This window comes from Mauremys mutica, chromosome 16 (genome assembly GCF_020497125.1).
Source record: "Mauremys mutica isolate MM-2020 ecotype Southern chromosome 16, ASM2049712v1, whole genome shotgun sequence".
In the NCBI taxonomy this organism is placed as follows: domain Eukaryota; kingdom Metazoa; phylum Chordata; order Testudines; family Geoemydidae; genus Mauremys; species Mauremys mutica.
This window is the reverse complement of record NC_059087.1, coordinates 27,554,823-27,581,453: the sequence shown is the minus strand read 5'-3', so window position 1 is coordinate 27,581,453 and position 26,631 is coordinate 27,554,823. Positions and strand designations below refer to the sequence as shown.

The 26,631-nt window shown below is 52.9% G+C and overlaps 1 protein-coding gene across 2 annotated transcripts in view; it reads left to right on the top strand.

Annotated features, from left to right (window-relative positions):
- The first annotated feature begins 2,990 nt into the window (after positions 1-2,990).
- Positions 2,991-26,631, top strand: part of SCARF2 (scavenger receptor class F member 2) — a 98,034-nt gene continuing 74,393 nt past the window's right edge. Inside the window, exons 1-3 of one of the 2 annotated variants that reach the window (XM_044990318.1) lie at positions 2,991-3,211; positions 21,365-21,423; positions 25,257-25,358. In XM_044990318.1, coding sequence (XP_044846253.1) covers positions 3,063-3,211; positions 21,365-21,423; positions 25,257-25,358 — 310 coding nt within the window. In that variant the 5' untranslated portion in view covers positions 2,991-3,062. The remainder of the gene's footprint in view (positions 3,212-21,364; positions 21,424-25,256; positions 25,359-26,631) is intronic. The other variant, XM_044990317.1, reaches the window with a different exon arrangement.

Here is a 26,631-nt window from a genome sequence, read left to right as displayed (position 1 = left end):
GAACGTCCATGCCAGCCACGGCCAACGATCAGACCGAAAAGGTGAAGTGATGCCTCCAAGACTGGTAGCCAAAGGGTGATGAATTCAACAAACTCTGCAAAAGCCAAACAAGTAGGAAGGGATGCTGGCCTGGAGCTTTCCATGTCCGTGTGTCAAGTGACACCACCACCACCAGGGTTTGCTCCTCTGAAGTCTGGGCTGCCACATTACAGACGATCCCTGTTTCTTCCATTTGTGCTCTACTCACACAGCTAAATAACACATTTGGAGCTTGTAGTAAAACTCTGTTTTGCTGTCTATTTATTTCAACAAATACAACTACATTGTACTACTTGGAAAATGACTTAGCTACTATATACTGTATGTACCTGATGACAAACATGGGGAGTAAAATCTGGCCCCACTGAAGTCAACATGAGTTCAGTTCAGCCAGGATTTCTTTTGAAGCATCCAAATGTCATTAAGAACACTGACTACTCTGCCTGTGACTGCAGCTACTGGGGGATGTTCTTTTTCCTCCCTTGCTTGCCCAAAAAACTACTTCTTCACCACAGTGAGTAAGGTCTGGTTGGCCATGTCAGACCTAGGGGGAAAGGTGTGTTTTAGCATGTGTTAGCTAACACCAGTTAAAATTCTAACGCAGACAAGGCAAACTATTCTGTTAGCACTTCAGCTGGTCAAGGGAACCCCCAGTTAAACCTAAAATTTGAACAGGGGCTTGAAAACTCACCTTTTTCCCCCCTAGGGAAGACAACATTCATTGCTCTGAAGGCCAGAAGGAATCATTATGATTGTCTAGTCTGACTTGTATAGCTATAGCACAGGCCAGAAAATTTCACCTAATAATGTTTGCATCAAGCCAATAACCTCTGTCAGAACTATGATAGATCTTTTAGAAAGACTTCCAGGCTTGAGTTAAAGAGTTCGGGTAATGGAACAACTTCCTTCTGGATGGTTAATGACCCTCACTCTGAAAAGCATGCCTCTTATTTCTAATCTCAATTTCTCTAGCTTCAGCTTCCAACCATTGGATCTCACTGTGCCTTTTTCTGCTTGATTAAATAGCAGTCTGGTATCAGAACTGTATTCCCCACGTTGGTATGGGTAGACCGTGCCCAAGTCACCTTCTCTTGGCTAAACTAAGCAGATCCAGCAGGAGCAGAGAGGTTACTTTATCTCTGTATTTGGCACTGGGTGTGACCACTGCTGGACTCCTGTGCCCGGTTCTGGTGCCCACATTTTAAGAAGGCTATTAAAACATCAGAGGGGTTCAGAGAAGAGCCACAAGAATGATTAAATGATTAGAAAACATGACGTATAGTGAGAGGCTCAGAAAGCTCCATCTATTTAGCTTAACGAAGAGAACGTTCAGTGATGACTGGATCACAGTCTGTAAGTAGGACTTCATGTGTCATTATATAAGACCTGCATCTGTAATTTTCACTCCATGCATCTGAAGAAGTGGTTTTTTTACCCACGAAAGCTTATACCCAAATAAATCTGTTAGTCTTTAAGGTGCCGCCAGACTCCGTTAAGTGATGACGGGATCACAGTCTGTAAGTACGGAGCTGGGGAACAAATGGTGGGCTCTTCCATGGACCTGGGAAAGTTATAACATGATCCAATCATTGGAAGTTGAAGTTAGACAGGCTGGAAACAAGGCATACCTTTTGAAAGGTGAGAATAATTAACCATTGGAACAATTTATCAAGAGTTGGTGACTTCTCCCTTGCTGACTATTTTAAATCAAGACAGGCTGTTTTTTCTAAAAGCTCTGCTCTGGGAATTATTGTGAGGAAGTCCTGTGGCCTGAGTTTTAGAGGCGGTCAGACTAGATGATCATCAGAATGATCCCTTCCCTGAACTTCTTTCATCTCTCACTATCAGGCAGGTTTGCCAGCCTGGGAGGCGCTTTTCGAACTCTTTTAGTTGGGGATTGGTCCTGCTTTGAGCAGGGGGTTGGACTAGACACCTCCTGAGGTCCCCTCCAACCCTGATATTCTATGATTCCATGATCCCTTTCCAATTTTTCAACATCCTTTTCTGAAGTGTGGACGCTGCTTAGACATCCAAGGAGAGTGTTTGCCCTTTGTCACGTTCAGAGTCTGCTCTCCAGGGTACAGTCCCCCTGTGTGTGGCTTGGCTTTGATGTCTGGAAAGCGCTGGCTGGCTCTCGTGCGATTCACCGTCTCTCAGAGAGATGCAGTTAATGGGGACAGCTCATTTGCATATCGCCTTGCCCCCCTCCCTCGATCTGCGGCTGGCAGTGACCTCCCAAGTCTGTTCTCCAGCCTAATCGCCTGGACAAAGCGCTTCATCCCCCCCCCCCCCCCCCGAACTGAACCTCTCTATGGGCTCTCCGTTACTATGGGGTCCCGGCTGCCCCTGCTCTCCCACCCCTGCGGGACGGGCTACCGCTACCCTGACAGGCCATCTCCGCTCCTCTCCCGCTCTCTTCCCCACGCCGCTGCTGCGAGAGCCTTCCCCTCCGCAGCCACGGACCGGCAGCCTCCCTGTCCCGCTCCCCAACACGCTTCGGACACGGGCTGCGGGGAGGCTGGGGACGGCGCCGGGCAAACTCCTGCCCCGCTGGGAATCGCGGCACCAAGGGACGGCCCCGCTCCTGCCAAGCGACCCTACAATAACAAATGCCCGCGGGGCCTGGGATGGGGGCGGCCGCGCCCCTCGCTCTGCCCCCGAGCCCCAGGGGGAGAAGGGCTCGGACGGGGCCCGGGCCGGGGCCGTGGCGGGACGAGGAGCCGCAGCCCGGCCGGGCACAGGGCGGGGAGGCCCCGGGGCGGGCAGGAGGCGGCGGCTCCGCGTCCCCCAGAGCCTGGCCCGGGATCAGGGGAACCAATGTGGAATTTCCTGGCTGGCCGGGCGCCCTCCTGCTGCTGCCGAGAGGGGCGCGGAGGAGGCGGCGGCGGGGCAGCTCCGCGCTCGCACTGCAGCTTCCGGCCGGGACCCCGCAGGCAGCCGCCGCCGGGGAGCCAGGGCGGCCGCGCTCGGGCCGGAGAGCGGAGCGCGCCGCCCCGCACGGGACCCCAGCGGAGGAGACGCCGATGGAGGCGCCCAGGGGCCCGGCCGCCCGGCTCCGGGGGCGGCCTCGGCCCCGGCCCGGGCGGGCTGGAGCGCTGCTGCTGCTGCTGCTGAGCTGGGGAGCTGCCCAGGAGCTGCGTCCCGGCGGGAGGAACGTGTGCGGAGCCACCGGGTAGGAGCAGCCGCGGGAACCCGGAGAGAGCCGCCTCTGCCTGCCGGAGCGGTGCCCTGCCCTGCGTCCCCCCCGAGAGGGGCAGCTGGGGGCGAGGGTCTCGCTGGCCCTGAGACCCCCCCCCCGAGGGGCAGCTGGGGGCGAGGGTCCCGCTGGCCCTGAGACCCCCCCCTGAGGGGCAGCTGGGGGCGAGGGTCCCGCTGGCCCTGAGACCCCCCCCGAGGGGCAGCTGGGGGGGAGGGTCCCGCTGGCCCTGAGATCCCCCCCGAGGGGCAGCTGGGGGCGAGGGTCCCGCTGGCCCTGAGATTCCCCCCCCCAGGGGCTGCTCGGGGCGAGGGTCCCGCTGGCCCTGAGATTCCCCCCCCCCAGGGGCTGCTCGGGGCGAGGGTCCCGCTGGCCCTGAGATTCCCCCCCCCCGAGGGGCAGCTGGGGGCGAGGGTCCCGCTGGCCCTGTCCTGGCCCCCCGGATTGGGGCTGCTGGGGTGCCCGTTCCGGGGGGTGGGGGGTTACTGGCCGCTGGGGATCAGCGGCCCCTCCGGAGGAGGCTTTGGGTGGCTGGGTCCCGCCTGTGGCTGCGGAGACGGGGCAGGCTCTAGCTAACGGTCCCCGGCCGGCCTGGCTCCGACCCGCAGGCACCGGGCAGGGCAGGCTCGGGGAGCTCCCACATCTGTGCACAGCTGCCCTCGGCACCACCTGGGTCGTCCCCGCTGCCACGCTCGGGCTGGCCGAGCCTGTAACTTTAGTCGCACGTTTCTCGGCATCCCTGCGTGGAGTTTGCCAGCTCAGAGCCCCGCATGCCTTTGGCTCCCCCCCGCCCCTTCCAGCGAGCGCCGCTTTCGGGAGGATTAACCCCATCCTGGGCTACGGTTCTCGGGATGCTGCAGCGCCCGCTGCCCCCGGCCAAGCCCGAACCCCGCCAGCAACCGTGTGCCGCTCGCCCCAGCCCGCGGAGCGCCCCGGGGCTGGCAGTTCTGGGGAGAGTCCGTACAACCGCGCGGTTCCGAGGGAGAAACGCAGCCCAGGCGTAACCTAAAACCCAGTGGAAAGGAGGCTCCATCTGCTTTAGATTTATACTCTTGCAAACAAACCCTCCTAGACAAGAGACTTTCCAATTCTGTGGAATTTCTGTACCCCCCCCCCTTTCCAATGGAAGCATCTGGTTTGTTGGTTTTTTCTTTTGCAGGACAAAGTCCCTTTTGTGTGGTACTGCAGGGCGGTGGGGCCTGACACGGGTCTGGGGTGGGGGGCTAGGCAGGGGCTGGGGTATCTCATGAGGCGCTAGGGCCCGTGTCTGGGGGAAGGAGAGCAATTGTGCGGGGGTAAAAAAGGGCACCAGAGCTGGTGAGGAGCCCGCCCGGCCCTGCCCTCTGCTGACCGTGAGTGCACAGTACGTGGCGATTGGCGACTCCTGGCGCGGAGGAGACAGTCTCCTCTCTGGGGTCACTGGCCCACTCTTGGGCAGGGGCTGGATGAGGGGCGTTCGGGGTTAGATCGCCCATGGGCTGGAGCAGTAGAGAATCAAGGAGACTTTAATTTTGGATCGAAATGGCCTGGCTCTCCCAGTCACTAGATGAGCTGTGGTGGAGCCCACGGGGGACTGGCATGCCGAGGGTTGGCGCTGTTTCCCCTCCAACGTCTTGCCAGAGCGTCTGACTCCTCCAGCAAGGCCCAGGAACTCCAGGGAGTTGCTAGAGTCCCTGCCTCGCTCTCCAAACAGCTGCTTAGAGGCCACCACTTCCTCCCATTTGATTGTATCCCTGACGCTGCAGATTGTTTTCACAAGCCCCACGGCTCCGCAGCGCTGGATTTGAAGCAAGAGCTCATTTTCAGCGTGCGGCTGGAGTGGGAGGAGGGAAGGGGGTCAGAGGAACTGCCAACAAACCCGACATTCAAGCAGCAGGTTGGTTTGTGGGGCAGGAGCCGAGACCTGCTCTTTGCGGGAAGGAAAAGCCCCTCTCTTTGCTAGCCCCTGGCCTGTGCTGGGAGTGGGCTGCTGCCTGGGGACAGTGCACAGATTCACCTTTTGTATCGTGGCCTGTGAGGTCAAGTGAGTCCACAAGCTACTCCAGGAACAACACGCACCTTTCATGGGCTCTCGAGGGGCTGGGATAATGGGCTCATTGAGCAAACCTCCCCAGCTCTAGTGCCCTCGCCTCAAGTTACAGGCTGCGTTTTCTAGTGAGACAGTTTATGAACCAGAACAGGCTTCAGACCCCAGCCACGTGCTCGCTTAGGAGTTGGCCTTCTTGCTGCAGGGGGACTAGAGGATTTCACATTTGCTATTTAGGGAGGGAACCCTCTAATTTTCTGAAAGAAATACCGAGTATCCCCCCTTCCCCGCCCCACCCACGCCTCCCTTCAGCCACCTTCATTCCAAAAATGCAACAAAAGCCAGCGGAGAGACCACGTCCAGGCTGGCTCCCCCCCACCCCTGGTGTTTTCCAGACGCACTTAAAAGGAGGGACTTGCCTGGAGCCTGCTTCCAGGTGCAGCAATAGCCATATTGTTTTAAAGAACCAGTGCTTGGGAAGTGGAAACAAAATCCCTGCTCCGGGGCAGGCCAGAACTGAGGGAGCCCTGCCTGGCACCTCCCCACTCTCTGTAGGGAGGTCACGTCTCACCTGGTGCCCTTGCTACCAAAGTAAACGACATTCCACAGGATGCCTTGAACTTGACCCTTCCCCACCTTAGCGCCTTATTCTGGTTCTGCCTGGCAGGCAGGGTGGATGGGGAGCTGTCTCATTTCCTGGTCTCTGCAGTGGGGATAACCAGTGGAAGCTCTTCTGGGCAAGACCTGTTTATTGCAGAGCCTGTGAAGTGCCTGGGGCCAGGGGCCACAATCTCAGCTGGAGTTTCTAGAATCTAATAGAAATAATCAATACAGTAGGCAGGTTGGGTGGGAGCATGGGGAGGGGGGCAGCACCCTGGGAAACGGACACTAGTAAATAGTCGTTCTCCCCCACCCACCTCTGTAATGAATCCCAGTATCCGGTCTGAAAGATAGGAGAGTTGATGGGGACGGGGTGTGTGGGCTGGGTGTTGCGTCGCAGTGCCTCTCAGGCGGGCATGGACCGAGCCCAACAATCAATGTGATTGGTAGCAAAAGTCATTTATTTCTCTCCAGCATGCTCTTATATACAATTAAGGCAGGCAATCAAGCAATTGCTAATTGGTTAATAAAATACACACAGGCACAGCTACAACTTCATAGGGTAATTATCATCCTGTACAACTTTCTGATTTATTATCCTGTTTACTGCCTACTGGCAGATAAGAACCAGCCCAAGGCCAGCGTCCTTAAAGCCTAAACAACTCAGCTTCTAACATACCCATCTGCCAAATTCCCACAGCTGGGACAGGGTAGAGGGAAGAAGGTGGCTCCTCTTCTTCCAATTCAACCTTCCAGCCTCCCCCTGCCCCCAATGTTCTGCCCTGATCGCCCACTAACCCTCTGCCCTGCATACCCAGTACCAGTGCCCTGCTCCCATACCCAGCCATCCCCCACTCTGCTGCTGCCCCCGCACCTAGTCTACCTGAGAGGGACCTGATCTGTACATTTTTAAAATCTACTCATCCTAATGTCAGCCGCACTTAGGAACCCCAGAGAAGGAGGCATACATTTCATGGGAGCTTCCCACCCCTATGCACTGTGGTGGTTACTAGTGGAGTTCCTCCAGGATTGGTCTGGGTACCCATTTTATTCAGTGTTGTCAGTAATGATATTGGTACAAAAAGTAGGATTGTGACAATGAAATTTGCTAAGGATACAAAGTTAGGCACTGTCAATACAGAGGAGGATGGGCAGGTTCTCCAGGAATATCTGGATGATCTTGAAGTCTGGAGTGACAGAAATGGAATGAAATTCAATAGTACAAAGTGCAAGATCATCCACTTAGGGTCTAATACAAATATCTGCTACCAGCTGGGGGCTCATCATTTGGAAGTGACAGAGGAGGAGAGAGACCTGGGGGTGTGGGTCGATCACAGGATGACTCTGAGCTACCAATGGGATGCAGCTATGAAAAAAGCAAATGCGACCTAGGTTGTATCAGACAAGGCATTTCAAGCAGAGATATTGAAGAATTAATGCCATCATATGAGGCGCTGGTAAGACCACACCTGGAGCACTGCGTACACTTCTGGTCATCCGTGTTCCATTCCACATTAGGTGTGTGCACCGCGAGCACAGTCCCGGAAATTTTTCTCTTGGTGGTACCCGTCAGGTTGGCTCTAGCGCCCTCTGGTGCCACACGCTCATGCGCCGGTATACGGGGTCTGGCTCACTCCACATCCTCTCAGTTCCTTCTTATCACCCATGACTGTCGCTGGAACTGTTCTTGTTTTGACTGTACTCGGTGGTCTCTGTTTTACTCCATTTTCTCTGTTTTCGTTCTATCCCAGTTGTTTATTTCTCGCTTGGACTATTGTTAGTTTGTTATACATAGTTAGTTGGTGCTTCTTGCTGCGTTAGCAAAGTTTCATCTGTCCCCAGTACCTCATGAGGCATGCCTCAGTCTTCGGGCTTCAAGCCTTGAGCCTTCTGCGTCAAGGCCAGGCCTGTGGGTGACCCACTCTCCAGTTGCCTAAAGTGCTTGGGTGAGACTCATATCGGGGATCACTGTCAGATCTGCTGTCCGTTCAAGCAGTGTATAAAGAAGTGTATAATGGAGACCAGGTTGAAGTTCCTCCTGATGGAGGTGGTGCTCTGACCCTCTTTGGAGCCGAGTCGGTTGGACTCAACACCGAGTCCCTCCACGTCGGTGTGGAGTGCTCCTCCCACGGTGAGAGACTCTCAGCGCTGTTCCCCTTCACTGGTGCCGAGAAAGAAACAGAAGAAGCAGCTGGCCAAGAGGTGGTGTTCCCAGAAGGCCAGGCATGGGGAGTGCAGTGGAGTCTGGCCACTCCTCTGCCCTGCTCCGTGGGCAGTACCATTAATTCCGTCCTGTACATAGGCTCCGTTGAGTCCGGGACCCATCATCAGCGCCGGATGGACAGTGCAGCACCAGTGTAATCGTGGTACTGGGCACCCAGGAGGCGTTTAGTGCAGCCAGAGAGGTGCTGGTGCTTCCGGTACCGCTGTTGCTAGCAGCACAGGAGCCGTTGCTGGCGGTGCCGGTGGGCAGAAGGGAAAATATGTCCCATGGTCTCAAACCTCGAGCTGGAAGTGGAGGTAGTCAGAGTCCTCCCACAGCTTGGTCGATATATGGACCGCGGAGGCCCCCTCTAAGGTGGCTCTACCTCTCAATGAGGCCATCATGGGAGCTGTTAATGCTCTGTGGCAAACCCCATCCTCCCTGCCTCCCACTCAGAGAGGGCCAAAAAGAAGTAGTTTGTTCCCGCCCGGGGGTACGAGTACTTGTATCCCCTCCAGACCAGGGCTGCAAGGAGCGACCCCCCTCCCAAGGCGAAGGACTCCAAGAAACGGGCCTCTTTGGTAGAAAGTTTTATTCTACATGGGCTTTACGGTGCTGTATCTCCAACCAGCCGGCGTTGCCGGGAAGGTACGATTTCACGGTCTGGGGCTTTGTCAGAATTCAAGGAGTCGCTTCCCCAAGAGTCCAGGCAGGACTTCTCCGCTCTGGTGGAGGAGAGGAAGTCTGTAGGCAGGGCTTTCTTGCAAGCCACCCTGGATGCAGCGGACTCGGCGGCTAGACCCAGGGCCTCTGCCGTGGCCACGCACAGTTGCTCTTGGCTTCAGTGCTCAGGCTTGCTGACGGGGGTCCAGCCATCCCTTCATGATCTCCTGTTTGAAGGTGCTTCGCTCTTCTCAGCGCAAACGGATGCAAAGCTCCATGGCCTGAAGGACTCCAGAGCCAGCCTCAAGTCCCTGGGTCTCTACGCTCTGGCGCCTTTGAGGAAGCACTTCAGGCCCCGCACTCCACCCATTTCTTGGCTCTACCACTCCATCAGGACCTGCAAAAGAAATGGAGCAGGGATTTTAGACGCAGGCAACTGACCCCGTCTGCCTCAGTGTCCCTACCCAGCCCGCCCAGATACTGAGGGGACGCCCAAGGGCATTATACCTGTTGCCGTGTCACTGGATCCTGTCTCTCTGCTGTTTTCGGACCGCCTGTCCCACTTCAGCTCGGCATGGTCTCATATCACCACAGACCACTGGGTGCTGAGCACTGTGGAAAGGGGTTATACACTCCAGTGTATTCTCTCCCCGTCCCTCTTCAGGGACTCGTCTCATGAACAGCTGCTAGCCCAGGAGGTGCCAGCCCTCCTCTGAGTGGAAGCCATGGAGAAGGTTCCCCAGGACTTAAGAGGGAAGGGGTTTTACTACTGCTATTTCCTAATTCCAAAGGCCAAGGGTGCTCTCTGACCTATTTTAGACCTACGATGCCTCAACAGCTGAAGTTCCATATAGTCTCCCTGGCCTCCATCTTTCCCGCCCTGCATCCAGGGGACTGCTTTGCTGCCCTCAATTAAAGCGACGCTTATTTCCACATCTCACTTTTCCAAGCCGCAGAAAGTTTCTCAGGTTTGCTGTAGACCAGACTCGCTACCAATTTGCGGTTCTCCCGTTCGGCCTATCGGCAGCCCCACAAGTTTTTACAAAATGCCTGGAGGTAGTGGTGGCCTTCCTGAGAAGATGTGGGGTCCAAGTCTACCCAGACCTTGATGACTGGCTGGTCAAAGGCTGGTCCGAGGCCCAGGTGGAGGCTAATAATCCAGCTCATACAGCCAACCTTTCAAGCACTGGGCTTGCTTATAAACGAACAGAACTCTGCCTTGGCCCCTGTGCAGAGGATAGAGTTTATTGGAGTGGTGCTCGATTCCACCCAGGCCAGGGCCTTCCTCCCAAAAACCCGCTTCCAGACAATGGCATCATCAACAGAGCAGGTCAAGGCCCACCCGGTCACGATGGCCTGGTTTTGCCTCAGATTGCTAGGTCACATGGCTGCGTGCACATATTAGTGCAGTACGTCTCAGACCCCTTCAAGTTTGCTTGGCCTCAGTGATCATCTAGTCTGACCTCCTGCACAACACAGGCCACAGAATCTCAACCACCCACTCCTGTAACAAACCCCTAACCTATGTCTGAGTTAGTGAAGTCCTCAAATCATGGTTTAAAGACCTCAAGGTGCAGAGAATCCTTCAGCAAGTGACCCGTGCCCCACGCTGCAGTGGAAGGCAAAAAACCTCCAGGGCCTCTGCCAATCTGCCCCGGAGGAAAATTCCTTCCCGACCCCAAATATGGCGATCAGCTAAACCCTGAGCATGTGGGCAAGACTCACCAGCCAGCACCCAGGAAAGAATTCTCTGTAGTAACTCAGATCCTACCCCATCTAACATCCCATCACAGATCATTGGGCATATTTACTTGCTAATAATCAAGCTGAAGCATTTTTCCTTTTGGTCTTCCCAGCAAGGTCTCTCACCCGTCCAGCTGTCACTGCAGACCGTTCTGGAGTATTTGTTCCATCTGAAATAGCCAGGGCTGGCAGTCTCATCAGTTAAAATACACCTGGCCATGCTCCATGGATGGCTGATCATTTTTTGGCATTAGATGTCCATTCGTTTTATCAAGGGCCTAGAAAGACTATACCCTCAGACTCGGGAGCCCATTCCCCCATGGGACCTAAACCTGGTCTTGTCAAAACTCACAGGCCCCAATTTGAGCCACTGGCAACATGCCCCTTGTCTTACCTTTCTTGGAAGGTGTACTTTCTGGTGGCTATTGCTTCAGCCAGGCGGGTCTCAGCGATCCGGGCCCTTACATCACAACCCCTGTACACAATCTTCTTTAAGGGCAAGGTACAGCTCCGCCCTCATCCCACATTCCTCCCAAGGTGGTTTCACAGCTTCACAATAACCAGGCTATTTTCCAGCCGATTTTCTTCCCAAAACTGCAAGCGAGGAGAGAGGAGCAATGTCTCCACACACCTGATGTTAGATGTGCCCTGGCTTTCTATATTGAGAGGACAAGACCGTTCCGCAGATCCACGCAGCTCTTTGTGGTGGAAGCAGACAGGATGAGAAGCCTATTTCAGCTCAAGAGGATTCATCCTGGATCACATCGTGCATCCGCATATGCTACAAGCAGGCATGTGTCCAGCCACTGACTATACTGACGTCCCATTCTATGAGAGCACAGGCTTCCTCAGCAGCATTCCTGGTCCAGATCTCAATCCAGGACATCTGCAGAGCGGCGACTTGGTCGTCGGTACATATGTTTTCTTCCCACTACGCCATCACCCAGCAAGCTAGAGATGACACCGAGTTTGGTCGAGCCGTGTTGCAATCAGCATGTCCATGAACTCTGATTCCAGCTCCTATGACGCTGCTTGGGAGTCACCTAATGTGGAATGGACATGAGCAAGCACTTCAAGAAGAAAAAATGGTTACTAACCTTTCCATAATTGTTGTTCTTCAAGATGTGCTGCGCATGTCCATTCCAAGACCCACAGTCCTACCCCTCAGTCGGAGTTGGCTGGCAAGAGGGAACTGAGAGGATGTGGGGTCAGCCAGACCCCTTATACTGGCACATGAGCACGCAGTACCAGAGGGCACTAGACCTGACCTGATGGGTACCACCAAGGGAAAAATTTCCGGCGTCCATGCTTGCGGCGCGTGCACACCTGACATGGAATGGACATGTGCAACACATCTCGGAGAACAGCAGTTGTACAAAGGTTAGTAGCCGTCTTTTCTAACTGAAACAGATGCAGAGAAGAGCTACAGGGCTGGTCAGGGGAATGGAGGAGCTGTCTTTTGAGAGGAGATGGGAAGAGCCTGGCTTGTTTAATCTCACCAAAAGAAGGCTCAGAGGGGGGCTGATTGCTCTCTCTATAAATACGTCAGGGGGATAAACACCAGGGAGAGAGAAGAGCTATTGAAGCTAGAGGACAGTGTTGGCACAAGAACAAATGGGGATAAACCGGCCAGGGACAAATTCAGGCTGGAAATTAGAAGAAGGTTTCTCACCATCAGAGGGGTGAGGATCTGGAACAGCCCCAATAGGAGTTGTTGGGGGCAAACAACTTACTTGGTTTTAAGAGAGAGCTGGACAAATTTATGAGTGAGATCGTATGATGAGTTGCTTATAATGGTGGGGGTCAGGGCTCAGCAGCCCTGGGGCTTGCTTCCAGTATATGCCTTACGTTCCTCAAGCTCATGCTTCAGGGTTTCAGCCAGCGACTAGCAGAGGTCAGGAAGGGATTCTGCCCCCCCTCCATGTATTCTGTGGGGTTTTTAAAATCTATTTCCTCTGAAGCATCAGGGATGGCCATGGCTGGAGAAGGGACATAGGATGGGAAGGACCAGGGCTCTGAGGTGGTACCAAGCATTCTCTCTCAGGTGCTTGGCTGGCTGGTCCTTGCTCGGGGTCTAAGTGATCTGCATCTATGGGTTGGTCAGGAATTTCCCCCCAGGTCTGATTGGCCTTGGGGTGAAGGGTGTCATTTGCCAGGATTCTCTCAATCATTTCCCTGCCATTGTAGGGACCTCAGCACTGGTGCACCTCAGTCCCCCCGTTCTGTGCCTGTGGCACACACCAGTCTGCTCTCCTGTGGGCTGAGATACTTTGGTCTCATTTCAGTTGTTGGGTTAGTGAGCGGGTGCTGGGTGGGGCTGGTGGCCCATGCTATACAGGAGATCAGACTGGAAGATGTGGTGGGCCCTTCTGGCCTTTAACTTTGTGACTCTGAGGCTATGCCCATGGCATGATAAAGCAGGGCCTCACCTGGTCAGAAGATGCCATGCTGTCGTCCTGTACAGTGCAGAGGCCTGGTCTACACTACACAGTTAGGTTGACGTAAGCTGCCTCGCGTCGACCGAATTATGCCAGTGTGCGCGCTACAGCCTTGTCCCGCCGATATCAGTGCCCTGCTACACCGTCGTCATAACTCCACCTCTGCAAGGGGCGCAGCGCTTAGGTGGGTCTAGTCCTCACGTGGGCTGTTGGCTGTCTTTCAGCTCCATGCTGGATGCCATCCAAAGACTCCCTGTTCTGGGAGCTGAGAAGCCCAGGTACTCCCCTCCCCCGGCTGGCAGTCAAGAAGCTGGGAGCCCAGAAGGGCAGCTGGGCTCCCGGTGGGGAGCTGAGAGTCCCTCTGCCCTCCCCCCGCCCCCTTCAGTCGGTGGAAGCTCTCCTGGTGAGGACGTGCCCTGCTGACAGAAGGAGGCTGACATAATTTGGTCGACGTGAGGCAGTTTATGTCGACCTAACTGTGTAGTGTAGACCAGGCCTATGCATCGTACAGGATGACAGCATGGCATCTTCTGACCAGAAGGACCTAACATAGGTCAACTTAGGGCTGTAGTGTAGACCTGCCCCAGGCCTCTACATTCCTGTCACTTGTTACTCTTTGGTGTTTTGCAGAGGTCCTGTCCACGTCTGCTTGTTAGAGTGCCATAGCGTCTCTATCGGCTGTACCACGGCAGTGGCTGCATGAACATATGCTCTGTGAACCCAGTGTTCCTTCCCTATGTCTGGAAGTTGCTTATTGAGATCTTGGATCCTATGATGCCTTGTTGTTTTCTTTTTTCTGAAAAGGAGAATAATGTTGTTTGTAAACCCCCCTGTGCCTTTTCCTCAGAGTCGGGGTATTAACCTGGCCTATCCAAATTCCACCTGGACTGGAGTAGTCACATTCTGCATCCCTAAATTCCCTCTGCCGTTTTAACTAGACAGTTTTCCACAGCCTTCTGAATTCCCTGCCTCCTCTCTTGTGTAGCGTTGCAGTGCACTATGTGCAAGGCCACGTTCCCCCCCAGAGGTGGCTGCATTTCAGTGGTGGGTGAGTGATCCCTGGCTAAAGTATATAGTTCATATATTGCTTTACGTTATTGAGGTAGCAGGCACTGCATAAATGTAAAATGTTCCTTCGTCTGCTCCTCAGGATTAGAACTTCTCCCATCACTGGGGTTTTCTGGAGCATTGTCTTTGAAGTGGGTGATTCGACTGTGGTAGGAGCAAGCTCTAGTTTTGTACTAGCATTAGAGTCCAATTTTCATTATAACAAAACGAGATGAAGTTTGGGGAAATGCAGCTAATAATTGGGAGCGGGGAGGGTGGTGGAAATTAATCCTAAACCTCAAATCCTCCATGGGAGGGAGACAGCTGGAGTGACTGTGTGCAGCAAGTTAAACACCATCGGGGGGGTATTGTTTTCCAAATAGAAGGGGGCATAATGAGGAGAAGTGGGATGGAAGAGTAAATTTAGTCTGACTATCAGGATAATCCACTTCTCAGACTGGGGCAGCGCCTGCCTGGGTCGTGATGGGGATCCTGTCATTTGGAATATTGAAAAGTGGACTGATCACAATGCTAGTGTGTCCAATAGGGAGCAGTCTTGCACTAGCCAAGTGGGGTGACCTGTATGATTGAGCCCCTACACAACCTGGTTTGGCAATCCAAGTTATAGAAAACTTTTCACCTTCTCTTCTGCACACACTCCCATGAGACTCCTGCATTCTCCTCACTGCAGGGAGTAACCTCCTGGTTATGGCTACAGCTGCTCCCCTATAGTAGTGGAGGTCAAATTTGTCCACACCAGTTAGCCTTACTTCAGGACCAGGAAAACAGGCTCAAACAATAACTAAAAGTAGAATTACAAAACATCTGCATGACCATGATACAACAAGGATTAATCTGAACAGTTTCTGCAAAGGAAAATCCTGCCTCACTAATCTATTAGGGTAATAGATTTGCAAAAATGATGGAGTTACTTAGGGCCTTGAGTGACCCAGGAACTTAGGTGCAGCATGACAGTGCCTAACTTTTAGGTACCTAGAAAATCACATCACAGGAGCACACTACGATTCACAAAGCCTGAGCTCCTGTACAATGAATGGGAGGAGAGAGGTGCCGGAGGGCTAGACTGCACTAGAAGCACTACACCGACGCAGCACGTGTCCAGAAATGGATGATCAACATGATCAGAGGCTGGGAGAGACTTCTGTATGAAAGGAGAGTGAAAAGCAACTACCCTGCTGCAAGCAGAGACTGTTTGATCCTGAAAAGGAGGAAGAGCCAGAAACCCCATGAAGTCCACTCGATTCTTCACTGTTGCTGTTTATTTTTAGATTCTACAGTGATGGGTGGCAGGGTAGAACCCTAAGGGAGTGACAGAAGTGATTGTGACTGCTTAGTTAGAAAGGAGATGAATAAGAGGGCACATGTTAGGGGTAAATGAGATAATGAAAGACCTTGAGATAGCAAATCCAGACAAAGGGATGTCCAATGAAATTGAAAGGCAACAAATTGAACACTGACAACTAAATACTCTCTTACACCGTGCATTATTGACCATTGGAACTCACCGCCACAAGATACTGCTAAGGCCAAGAGCTGAGCAGGAATCAAAAGCAGATTAACATTAATATTGGTAGTGCAAACATCCATCAAGTTCCCCTAAGGCCAGTATTGCCTACTAGGGGTTTATTGCCCTTTCCTCTAAAGCAGCTGGTACTGGCGTCTGTCAGAGACAGGCCACTGGGCTAGATGGGACACTGTCTGACCCTGTCTGGCAATGTCCATGTTCCTGCGTGTCTACCTCTGCCACTGTCCTGCCCATCCCACAATTAACTCCTCCAGCAGCAATGGAGGCTTGAGTACGTGCCTCGGATTCTGCTGCACATGGTGCTTCGACAATTGGAGCAGGAGTGAAGCTGACACAGGTCGCATCAGATTCCTGCTGCTGCTGTGGAGATGCTGGCACCAGGGAGTCGAATCTGATAAGTAAAGTCCATGCAACGTTAATGATGAGCTATAGAGAACTGATGTTAGGCTGGGGCTGGCTTATTCTTCACTGCCTGTGCCTTGTATGAGTGTAAATTGCTACAGATCCAGCCCAGAAGGGGCCTTTGAGCTGAATTAAAACAAGCTGTCCAGGTTCTGACATTTTGGTGTGAGCTGGAGAAATTCCTCTGCTGGCCATGAGGGATGCAGTGTTTCCTGGAGCTCACTCCAGGCCCTGCACTGGTGTGCTGTGTGTGTGAGGAGGGCGGAGGGTCTGGTGGTTTAGTTGCTGTATTTGAAAGAGACAGACTTAGAACTGATTTGACATTTTCATCTCAAAATGTTTTAACTGAAAAAAAAAACCCGGAAACAGATTTTGTTTGTTTGTTTTGGTAAAAATGTTCAATTTCTGGTAACATTTGGGGGTTTTGGAAACTGAACATATTTTGATTTGTGTTTCTGTTGAAAAAAATGAAAAATTATTCATGGAGAACTTAGAAAAAAATGCATTTAAAAGTATTTCCTGTGAGAAAAAATTTCAGACCAGCTCTAGAGAGGCTCCTGGTGCCATTAGAGACTATGCTTCATCCCACCTCCAAACTAGGGGGAAGAGGGGAGACAGACACTTCTCAGTTGGCTGTAAATCATCACAGCAACATATTTCTGTTCTGTATTTGGGAGCTTCTCTCTGACACTTAAGGTCTGACCTTCCCCTCAGCTGCATGCAGCTGTGCATGAAAAAAGTGTTGCATCCAACATGAGGGAACTCTATATTAGACCTTGTCTTGATGGATAACGAGGAACTGATCACAACTAAAAATTAATGGTAGCTTAGATATAAGTGATAATGACTTGAGCACATTTTTAATGTGCAAACAGAATAAAGTCCTTATCAATGATGTATATACTTGGTGCTTTAAAAGGGCCAATTTCACAAAGCTGAAAACAATTATAAGCCAGATCAGCTGAGAGGAAGAATTTAATCAGAAAAACATGAATCATATTTGGGAATTGTTTAAGATCACTTTACTAGATGCCCAAGAGCCACAATCGAGGAAGAAGGCCATATTAGTTAAAAAATGGCCTGACTAGGAGGGGACGTGTGAGGCAAGTGTGTGTGTGTGTGTATGTGTGTAAACAAATGGAAGAATGGAAAAGTTGAGAATAATGAATAAAGATCAGAAGTTTTTTGTGACTTTAGATCAGAAGCTAGAATTGTAGAAAATTGATAAGGGAGGCAAATGGACACACAGAGAAATTATGGCCGACAGAGTTAAGGACAATAAGAAGGAATTTTTAAAGTATATTAGGAACAAAAAGAATCCTGAAATGATATTGGTCCATTACTAGATGGAAATGGCAGAATCATCAATTAAAAGCAGAAGTGTCCATTAAATATTTCTGTTCTGTATTTGGGGAAAAAACAGATGATGTAATCCTATCATAAGATAACACTCTGTTCCACAAATGTCTCAGGAATATGTTAAACAGCAACTACTAAAATTAAACGTTTCAGATCAGTAGGTCCAGTTAACTTGCATCCAAGAGTTTTAAAACAGCTGGCTGAGGAGCTCACTCAGCCGTTAACGTTGATTTTCACTAAGTCTGGAAGCACCAGAGAAGTTCCAGAAGACTGGAAGAAAGCTCAGTTGTGCCATTGTTTAAAAAGGTCACAGGATGACCCAGGTATTATAGGCCTGTTGGTCTGATGTTGATAAGATAATGGAGGGGCTGTTGCACGACTCAATTAATAAAGATTTCAAGGAGGGTAATATAATTAATACCAATCAACATGGGTTTATAGAAAATATATCTTGTCACTATCTTGGTATCTCTTTTCAACGAGATTACAAGTTTGGCTGATAAAGGTAATAGTGTTGACTTAATATACTTAGACTTCTGTAAGACATTTGACTTGGTACCACATGACATTTTGATTAAAAAAACTAGAAGGATATAAAATGAGCATAGCACACATTAAATTGATTAAAATCAGGCTAATTGACAGGTCTCAAAATGTAACTGTAAATGGGGAATCATCATCGGATGGGTCTGTTTCTAGTGGGGTCCCGCAGCAATCGGTTCTTGGCCCTATGCTATTTAACATTTTTTATTAATGACCTAGAAGAAGACGACATAATTACTGATGAAGTTTGCAAATGACACAACAATTGGGGTAAAAAAATGAAGAGGACAGGTCACTGATACAGAGTGGTCTGGGTCACTTCCTAAGCTAGGTGCAAGCAAGCAATATGCCTACATGTAACTGTATACATCTAGGAACTAAGATTGTAGGCTGTACTTACAGGATGGGGGACTCTATCCTGCGAGGCAGTGACTCTGAAACAGATTTGGGGCTCGTGGCAGATAATCAGCTGAACACGAGCTCCCAGTGTGACGCTGTGACCAAAAGGGCTAATGTAATACTGGGATGCGTAAACAAGGAAATCTCCAGTATGAGTGAAGAGGTTATTTTGCCACTGTATTTGGCACTGATGCAACCACTGCTGGAATCCTGTGTTCAGTTCTGGTGTCCACAGTTTAAGAAGGAGGTTGAAAAAATTGGAGAGGGTTTAGAGAAGAGTCACGGGAATGATTAAAGGATTAGAAAACCTGCCTTATGGTGACAGGCTCAAGGAGCTCAATCTGTTTAGTTTAACAAAGAGAAGGTTAAGGGGTGACTTGATCACCGTCTATAGGTACCTACATGCGGAAGAAATATTTAATAATGGGTTCTTCTACCTAGCAGAGCAAGGTATAATACGAGCCAATATCAGGAAGCTAAAGCGAAACAAATTCAGCCTGGAAAGAAAGTGTACATTTTTAACAGAGAGAGTAATCAGCCACTGGAAAAATTCACCAAGGGTCGTGGTGGAGTCTCCGTCACTGACAATCTCCAACTGTCTCTCTTTCACACACAAACACGCACAGGGTATGAGAGCTATGACAAGGCTGCCAAATGTGTGTGACAGGAGATGTCTCGCACATGGTCCACAGAACAGAACTTTGCCCGAGAGAGCAACAGATGAGCAACTGCCCTGTGAGTCTCAGAAGGGGAACCTCCGGCTGCTCCAGTCTAGCGCTTAGAAGAGCAGCTGGGCTGCTTTGAAATGGCCTGACTCCAGGAAGCTGAGCTAGGATCATTGCAGAAGCTGCTTGTTCAGCTTCTAGATGCCAAGTTTGGAGAGGGAGGAAACGGCAGACTGGAGTAGGGAAGTTCTGGGAGACAAGGGGCCAGGCAGAATGGCTGGCTGGCTCAGCTGCTCCCTTGTAGCTGCTTGCAGTTCCCACTTGTACGTAGGCTTGAAGCAGTGAGAGTTCAACGTTCCTGGGGCAGTTTCTGTAACAGCAAGTGGAAGCTGCAAGTGATGTTTGGGCCACAGCAGGAGTTGAGTTTAGTCCAGTCTCATCTTGGTAATTAAGGCCTGGGTCAGTGTCTGATGGTCTAACAGAAAATGACTGACCCCTCTCTTTAGGTATGGACTCAGAGGGTGTGTCTACATGGCAGTAAAACACCCACGGCTGGCACAGGTCAGCTGACTTGGGCTTGCAGGGCCTGGCCGGTGGGGCTATCAAATTGCAGTGAACACAGTTGGGTTCAGGCTGGATCCCAGACCCTGCAAGGTGGGGAGGGTCTCAGAGCCTGGGCTCCAGCCCAAGCCCCAACCTCTACACTGCAAAGTTATAGCTCCGCAGCCCAAGCCCCGTGAGCCCAAGTCAGCTGCGGGTGTGTTACTGTAGTGTAGACATACCCAGAGTGCTCTCTCCACTGCAGCTGGCCTCTGCCATGGCTCTAGCTTCAGACCTGTGTAACAGACCCTCTCCCCTCCCTGCTGGCTGACTGGAGCTGGTCAAGAAGTCGAAGGATTCTATGGATCTGGGTGAGGTGAAGACGTTTGGGCTCCGTGTGTTCCACCAAGCTCCAATTTTTCATTAGTGTGCAACTTTTTGTAGAAAAAATGTATTTCGTTTTCAAAAGGGGGATGCTGAAAACGAGATGTTTTTGTTTAGAAAGCATGTGACCGAGTTAGCCAATCAAAACAGGCCATGCAGAAAAATGGAAAGCTCCCCCCCCTCCCCGCCCCGTTTCATTGGGCCAGGCATCAGGTGGCGTTTCTTCTGAAGTATCAGAGGGGGAGCCGTGTTAGTCTGGATCGGTAAAAGCAGCAAAGAGTCCTGTGGCACCTTATAGACTAACAGACGTATTGGAGCATGAGCTTTCGTGCATGCATCCAACGAAGTGGGTATTCACCCTTGAAAGCTCATGCTCTGTTAGTCTATAAGGTGCCACAGGAGTCTTTGTTTCTTCTGAAGTTTCCATTGAATATTTTTCAAAATGGAGATTTTTGAAGAAATGAAACCATCATGGTAACTCCATTTTCAAATGGGAAATGTGGATGACAAAGTTTTCCTGCGAAGACTGTGGCCCCTCTGTTGCTGGTATCCTCTCCAGCTGCTCCTGCTTCTTCCCCCAACCTAGCATCACTTCAGGCGTGTCTGGATTGGCCCTTTACTCACACGCCAGCAGGCCCCGTCTCATGCAGACACGTGGTGGTTTGTTCCTCTGCACCAGGGGGGGCAGATGAGACTGAGATATGGCTGTGAGCGGGGGTGGCATATTGAAAGCATCGTCCCTTGCTTATCCTCCGACCAGCCTCATATAATACATCTACACTGCAAAGAAAAACTCTGTGGAGCAAGTCACAGAGCCCAGGCCAACTGACCCGAGGGAGGGTGTGGAAGCTCCTTTGCTGGAGGTTTCGAAAGGAGGCTGGCGCCATCTGTCTTGTATGGTTTAGACCCAACAAATCCTGCATCTTGCTAGGAGGTTAGACTAGATGACCCTTGTGGTCCCTTCTAACCCTGTGGTTCTATGATGCGGGTTTGCGGGGCTTGTGCTGTGGGGCTAAAATTAGCAGTGCGGCCGTTCCTGCTTGGGCTGGAGCCTGGAGTCTGAAACCTGGGGAGAGTCTCGGAGCCTGGGCCCCAGCTCAAGCAGGAATGTGTCCACACTGCTCTTTTTAGCCCCCAAAGGTGAGCCCACGTCAGTTGACTCAGGCTCTGAGACTCCCTGCAGCTGAATTCTTTTGTTTGGTTTGCATTGTAGCCGTCAGCACCCTGCATTGGGCAACCCTCGAGGAGAAGGAGATTTCCCCAAAGTATTCTCCAAGGGGTGGGGGGAGCAGAGCAGACCATGAGTGAGTGCCCCAGCCCCTGTGTCGGCCAGGACTTGCAGCCGCTGGCTGCAGATATTTGCCTTCTTCTCCAACAGGCCTGCCTGCTGGGTATAGTGGAGGCCTGGGCCTTCCTGACTCACTTCAAGCCCTTGGGGTGGGGTGGCTGTCTCAGAGCTGTGGTCCATCACGCAGGAGAGCGAGCTCTCTCCAGAGGAAGTGGAAGCCTTTGGCAGAGGGACCGAGGCACATGAGAATTGTAACCGGACCTTTGTGTTTTCCTTTGTGCAGCTTCTCTGGGTCTGTGTGCTGCCCAGGATGGAGGCAACAAGGAGACGAGTGTTTGATAGGTAAGCACCAGTATCCCTTCTTTAGACACTGCTTCTTCCTCCGTCCTCAGAGCCACCTGTCCTCCCATCCCTGAAGGGCGTTCCCAGCCCCCTTGTATCTGAGTGTGGCTCCCTCAGAGCTCTGTGTCCAGGGGGTTCCTTTGGGAGGGTCCCACCTTTCCTTCCTTGATCAGAGCTAGCCCTGGGGGCGAGGCAGGGACCAGCAGCGAAACAGTGGATGTCTGCAGGACACCGAGAGCACCCAGGGCAGTGGGCATATCCCAAAACTCCGGTTCACTTGTTAAAGTGGCATTGCAGCCGATGGATTGGAGCTGGGCTCCCCTCAGACAGCTAGTCACAGCTGGCGTCCCTTCCCAGCACGGTGCCAGCTGCCTCCAGGAGACAGCAAAGTGCAGATGTCTGGCTTCCCCTGCGAGAGGTGGGTCCGAGCACTAGTCCCTGCCCGTCCACCCAGTTTTGGAGTCTCCTCGCTGTGACTGCTGACAGCTGTTTACATCCATCGTAAAGCCGAGCCAGGTGCACTCAGGGGAAGAAGCCCACGGCAGTTTGTCCTGCATGAATCATTTTGAAGTGTTCCTCATTTCGGGCCCTTGTCACACACCAGGTTCCTCATTTGGGCCTTGGCAGGAGAATGAAACTCAGCTTCTGGGCTGGCCACTTACGCTCTGTACAGCCCTTGGGAGCAGCCCTTTCTGCCCCTCAGATGCCTCCCACGACTCTCTATCGGCCTGTGTTTGGATAGTCGTGGGAGCAGATTGATGGGTTTCAGAGTGTGCTGCCCAGCCCCCGTGGAGAGATGATGTCGCTCCCTGAGAGGCCCCATCTCTGAGGGGGGAAAAGGAAGAGAAGTGAAGGAGGGGGTACCGAGATACGGGGCTGGAAAGAAAAGGGAGGCCCCATGTGTGGAACATGTAGCGCTTCAGTGAATGTTGCTACAGCTCCAGGGCCTGACGTTCGGCTGGAGCGTGTCTGCAGTGAGTGGAAGAAGCAAGTGATGAGAATTTGGGGCTCTGTTGTGGACACTCACTGAAGTCCCCTGTGGAAAGCAAGGCCGTAACCTAAGGCACGTCCTAGATATGGCAGGATAATAGAGGGTATTCCATGGCGTGCTCTTCATTTCTGCCAGGAGAGCTCTGGCCAGGGCTGCTCCAGGGTAGGGTCATCGGAAGGTACTGTTACAATCAATCGGCTATTGTCAGTGGTTCAAAGCTCCCCTGGGGGCTGACGCTCGGCTTTCAGCGTCTCAGTCTAGAGGGCTTTGTCGAGTTCAGCTCTGCAAGAGTGAGTGTGTGGGGATTGAGAGTTCTTGGAATCTGCATTCCCAGAGCGTGGCTGTGAAACTTTGGGAGGCTATTTTTGGATTCCTGTAAAACTTCCCGCAGTTCCAGCTGGCCCCAGTATCCCTGACTTCCTGTTGTGTGGTATTGCTCTGCGCTGCTCAGCTGCTACGTTGTTAGTGCTGGAGGAAAGGCTTCCTGCCTATGTGTGTTCTGTGCACAGCCTCACTCGAATGCAACATTCAGGCTGAGCATGTATCACATGACTCCAGGGAATTCAGAGGTTACGGTTCCTGCAGGAAAATTAAGAGAGCCCCTTTGCATCTCCTGCATATACGGAGGTAACAATATAACAAACCAATACCTCAAGGTTTGCATTTAATGCTAATTATGATACTTTGTTTAGTGACTTTTATCTGACACTCTCAAAATGCTTCATGATTAACTTCTTAGTGTCTCCATCTGGAAGCCTCTTTCAAGGTCTCACAGCGGTCGGAGTCAATCAGGAAGGCAATCCAGGTTTCCTCAGCCCTAGGCCTGTTCTCACCACTAGTCTGGTTTATCTAATCTAGCTGTCTCTTTGAGGGTTTTCAATGTCATCACCATAGCATCTGGGAGCTTCCCAGGTAAGATGGACTGTATGGAGTCCCCTGCTCCTCTCCCTTCCCTGGGTGAGGAGGCTCTGCTGGTGACTGACAACGCTTCACCTACAGCTCTCGTGGGCTTCGGCTGGGGCTTGTGAGCTGTGTTGTGCATAGCTGTTGGTCATGGGTGCCGATGTGGTTGCTGAGGTAGCTGGAACCTGGCTTCACAGGCTGCGGACTGGGAACCAGTGGAAGGAACTGAGCCCAAGGGAGAAGTGCTCACGGCATCCTGACCCGCTGAGGGGCTGCTGCCCTGTGTTCAGGCTGCAGCTCTTGCATTTCGCCCACGCTCAGCCCAATGCGCAGTGTGCGACAGGGAGGTGACCACCGCAGGGATCGATGCAGCCCGGTCCCCATGCGGGAGGAAGGGCGGAGGTGCCTAGCGAAGGCACACCCGGACCAGAGAGCACCATGGACTCATGCCGCCCCTTTCTGAGTGTGGGTCAGCTGCTCCCGGGCCAGGGAGGTTCTACCCCTGTGGGCGGAACGCTGCAGGGATGCTGGTCGGGGCAGGCGGGGCTCCAGCCAGGCACAGCATCGAGCACTGGACAGGATACCTCTCCTCGGCCTCGGCCTAGCACCGGGCAGCGCCACTGCCTCCTTGTTGGGCGCCCCGCCACGCGCTGCTGCTGGCTGCCAGGACGGAGGAGGAGCTTCCTCCCAGAGCAGAAGGGTCAGAGCCTGTGCAGGCAGGGAGCTGTCTCCAGCAGAGGACATGGAGAGCCTTTTGCTGACCCTTGCTGGCTTTGCTGGACCCAGGTGGCTGAGGAGAGGTGTCTGACCCACGCTCTGCCCCCTGTACCATGCCCCAGCCGAATCCATGTGGTGTGCTGTTGCCGGGGCAACCTAAACTCCAAGAGACGTGATGCCTCCTGGCGGTCAGCGCCTGTGACAAAGGAGGCAGGCACCCTTCCCCTCCTCGCCCTGCGGTGCTCCGGGGGGCGCGAGAACCTGGCCGAGTCAGCTGGCTCCGTGCTGCCAGGCGCTGCCTTAGCTGTGTCTGCCAGAGGCTGCCTGGCATTCCCTAGGCCTGGGGGCTGGCATCCCCTCATCCCCTGAAGGTGGCCGGCTGCTGCCTCTTTTGCCGACTGTGTTCATTTAGGTTTGTAACAGGATTGGCCCTTTCTACCTGTAGCTGCCATGTTCCATCCAGAGTTTTGCAGGTGACTTCCATCCTTCCCTCTTGCAGCACCCGTGGCCTGTCGCTCGCCCAGAGGCAGGGCAGGGCCTCCCTGTCAGCTAGGCCTCTCCCCCTCCACTCCCCAGGCAGAGCCCCTGCTAGACCCCAGAGTGTCATGGCACCTGCTTTTGCCAGCCGAGCCCTCGCTGTGGGGTTTAGTGTGGCACTCCTGTGAGACTGCCGTTGCCCGACTCCAGGGCAAGAAGAGGCTAAGGGGGAGAAGCCCCCTTCTCTTAGACCAGCACCACACCGCGGGTGACCAGACAGCAAGTATGAACAATCAGGACAGGGTGTGTGGAGGGGTCATAAATGCCTATATAAGAAAAAGCCCCAAATATCGGGAATGTCCCTATAAAATTGGGACATCTGGTCACCCTGACCATCCCAGACTGGACTCTTGCCTTCTCCCACCCTGGTGTCCTTGATCTTCCACCCAAAGCACCTTATCAGGTGGCCAGAAGGCAGCAGTCTGCGGAGCACTGAGGCACCAGTTGCTGTTCTGCCGCTGCTTCCTGGCTCCATCCAGGATCCCACCTCCACCTGGGGACTTGCCCTGGTGCCACTGGCTTCCTAAGGGGAGCCGGGGAGGAGAGCGGTGGTGCTGCCTAGTGCCGACTCTCCCAGACTGCCGGAGGACTTCCTCCCTTCCCTTCTCTAGCGGAGAGTGCCAAGCCCCGGCTTTGCCTTTCCCTGCCCCGTCACTGTTCCCTGTCTCTCCCTTTCTCTTGGCAGCCGTGTGCGAGGGGAATTTCACCTGCAAGGAGAACGAGCTGTGCGTGAGACCCAGCGAGTGCCGCTGCCGCCATGGATACTTCGGGGCCAACTGTGACACCAGTGAGTATCGGGCGTCTGTTGGAGCTGGCCTCAGCAGCTCTTACCTCGGTCCTGGCACCGTCCCGTAGCTGAGTGACACAGCCCCGCCGAGCTCGCGTTGGTGCATACGCAGTAAAGTCAGCGAGTGCCAAAGCTCTGCTCCTGCACTATTGATGATCAAAGCAGCCAGGGAGCGCAGGGTTAACTCAGCCCGCTGAACGCGCCCTCTAAGTGTTTGATGTGGTACCGGCCCCTTTGCATGTTGTGCGCTTTCCTTTAGAAACTGCACTTGGGATAGATGCCCGCTGACCCCTTTGCCTGGGGCAATACAGGCTGCTGTTAGGGGGTCTCTGCTGCAAATTGTGCTGTTTGCACCTGGCCTGGAAGCTGACATGTTCTAGCTGGATTGCATCTTCTAAAGAGAAGCATGGAGCAGGGTGGCCTCAGTGCACTCTGGGAGCCCATGCTGGGTCTGCCACGCTGGTGTGTGGGTGACAGCACGCTGCTCCAGCTGCTTACGTATACATGCTTCACTGACTTACAAGCACAAGGCTGGAGCCTCCAGGGAGTCAGTCTGGGTCCAAGTGCCCAGGAGTGATCACCCCTACAAACCCATCCCAGGAGCTGTGGGCGTAAGGGGAGGCAGGGCTAGAAGTAGCAGTTGGACAAAGCTTTCCCCTTTCGAAATCCTTGTCCCCGCTCCAGCGGGGCCGCTTCCCAGGGTGCAGGCTCACCGCAGTGTTTTGCAAAGCTTCAGAGCTGGATTTTTCCCCAAACCAATCTGACACTTCGCACAGCAGGCTCACCTCCCCCAGCCGCCCAGCGAGGCACTGGGTACAGAATGCAAGTCACCCAAACGCTCTTTGAAACTGACAGCGCTCTCTAAGCGGACGACGGAGCAGCAGCAACGTATTCCTCGCAGGCAGAAGTGGTGCAGGCTTTCCCCCAAATTCCCTGCCCCCCGTCTCCTTCAGGCTGGCACCAGGAATGGAAAGTTTCAAGCCACAAGGGGGATTTCTGGGAAAGCAAACTGAGACATTCTGCTGGCTGCTGAATAATGACAAGCTTCTCTCTTTCCTTGTCCGTACCCCGGATAGAGCACAAGAAGGAGGCGTTAGCTGACCCCGTTGGCCCCCCACAGCCTCTTGGGATCCTCATTTCATTTACCTGCTGCCAGGGCTTAGCAGAGTGCAGAGTCTCACAGCCTGCAGTGAGGGGAATGGTTGGGGCCGAAACCTTTTTGTTCATTTAGTGTGGCCAGGAGAGTGACTAATGGTCCCGTCTTACTCCGCAG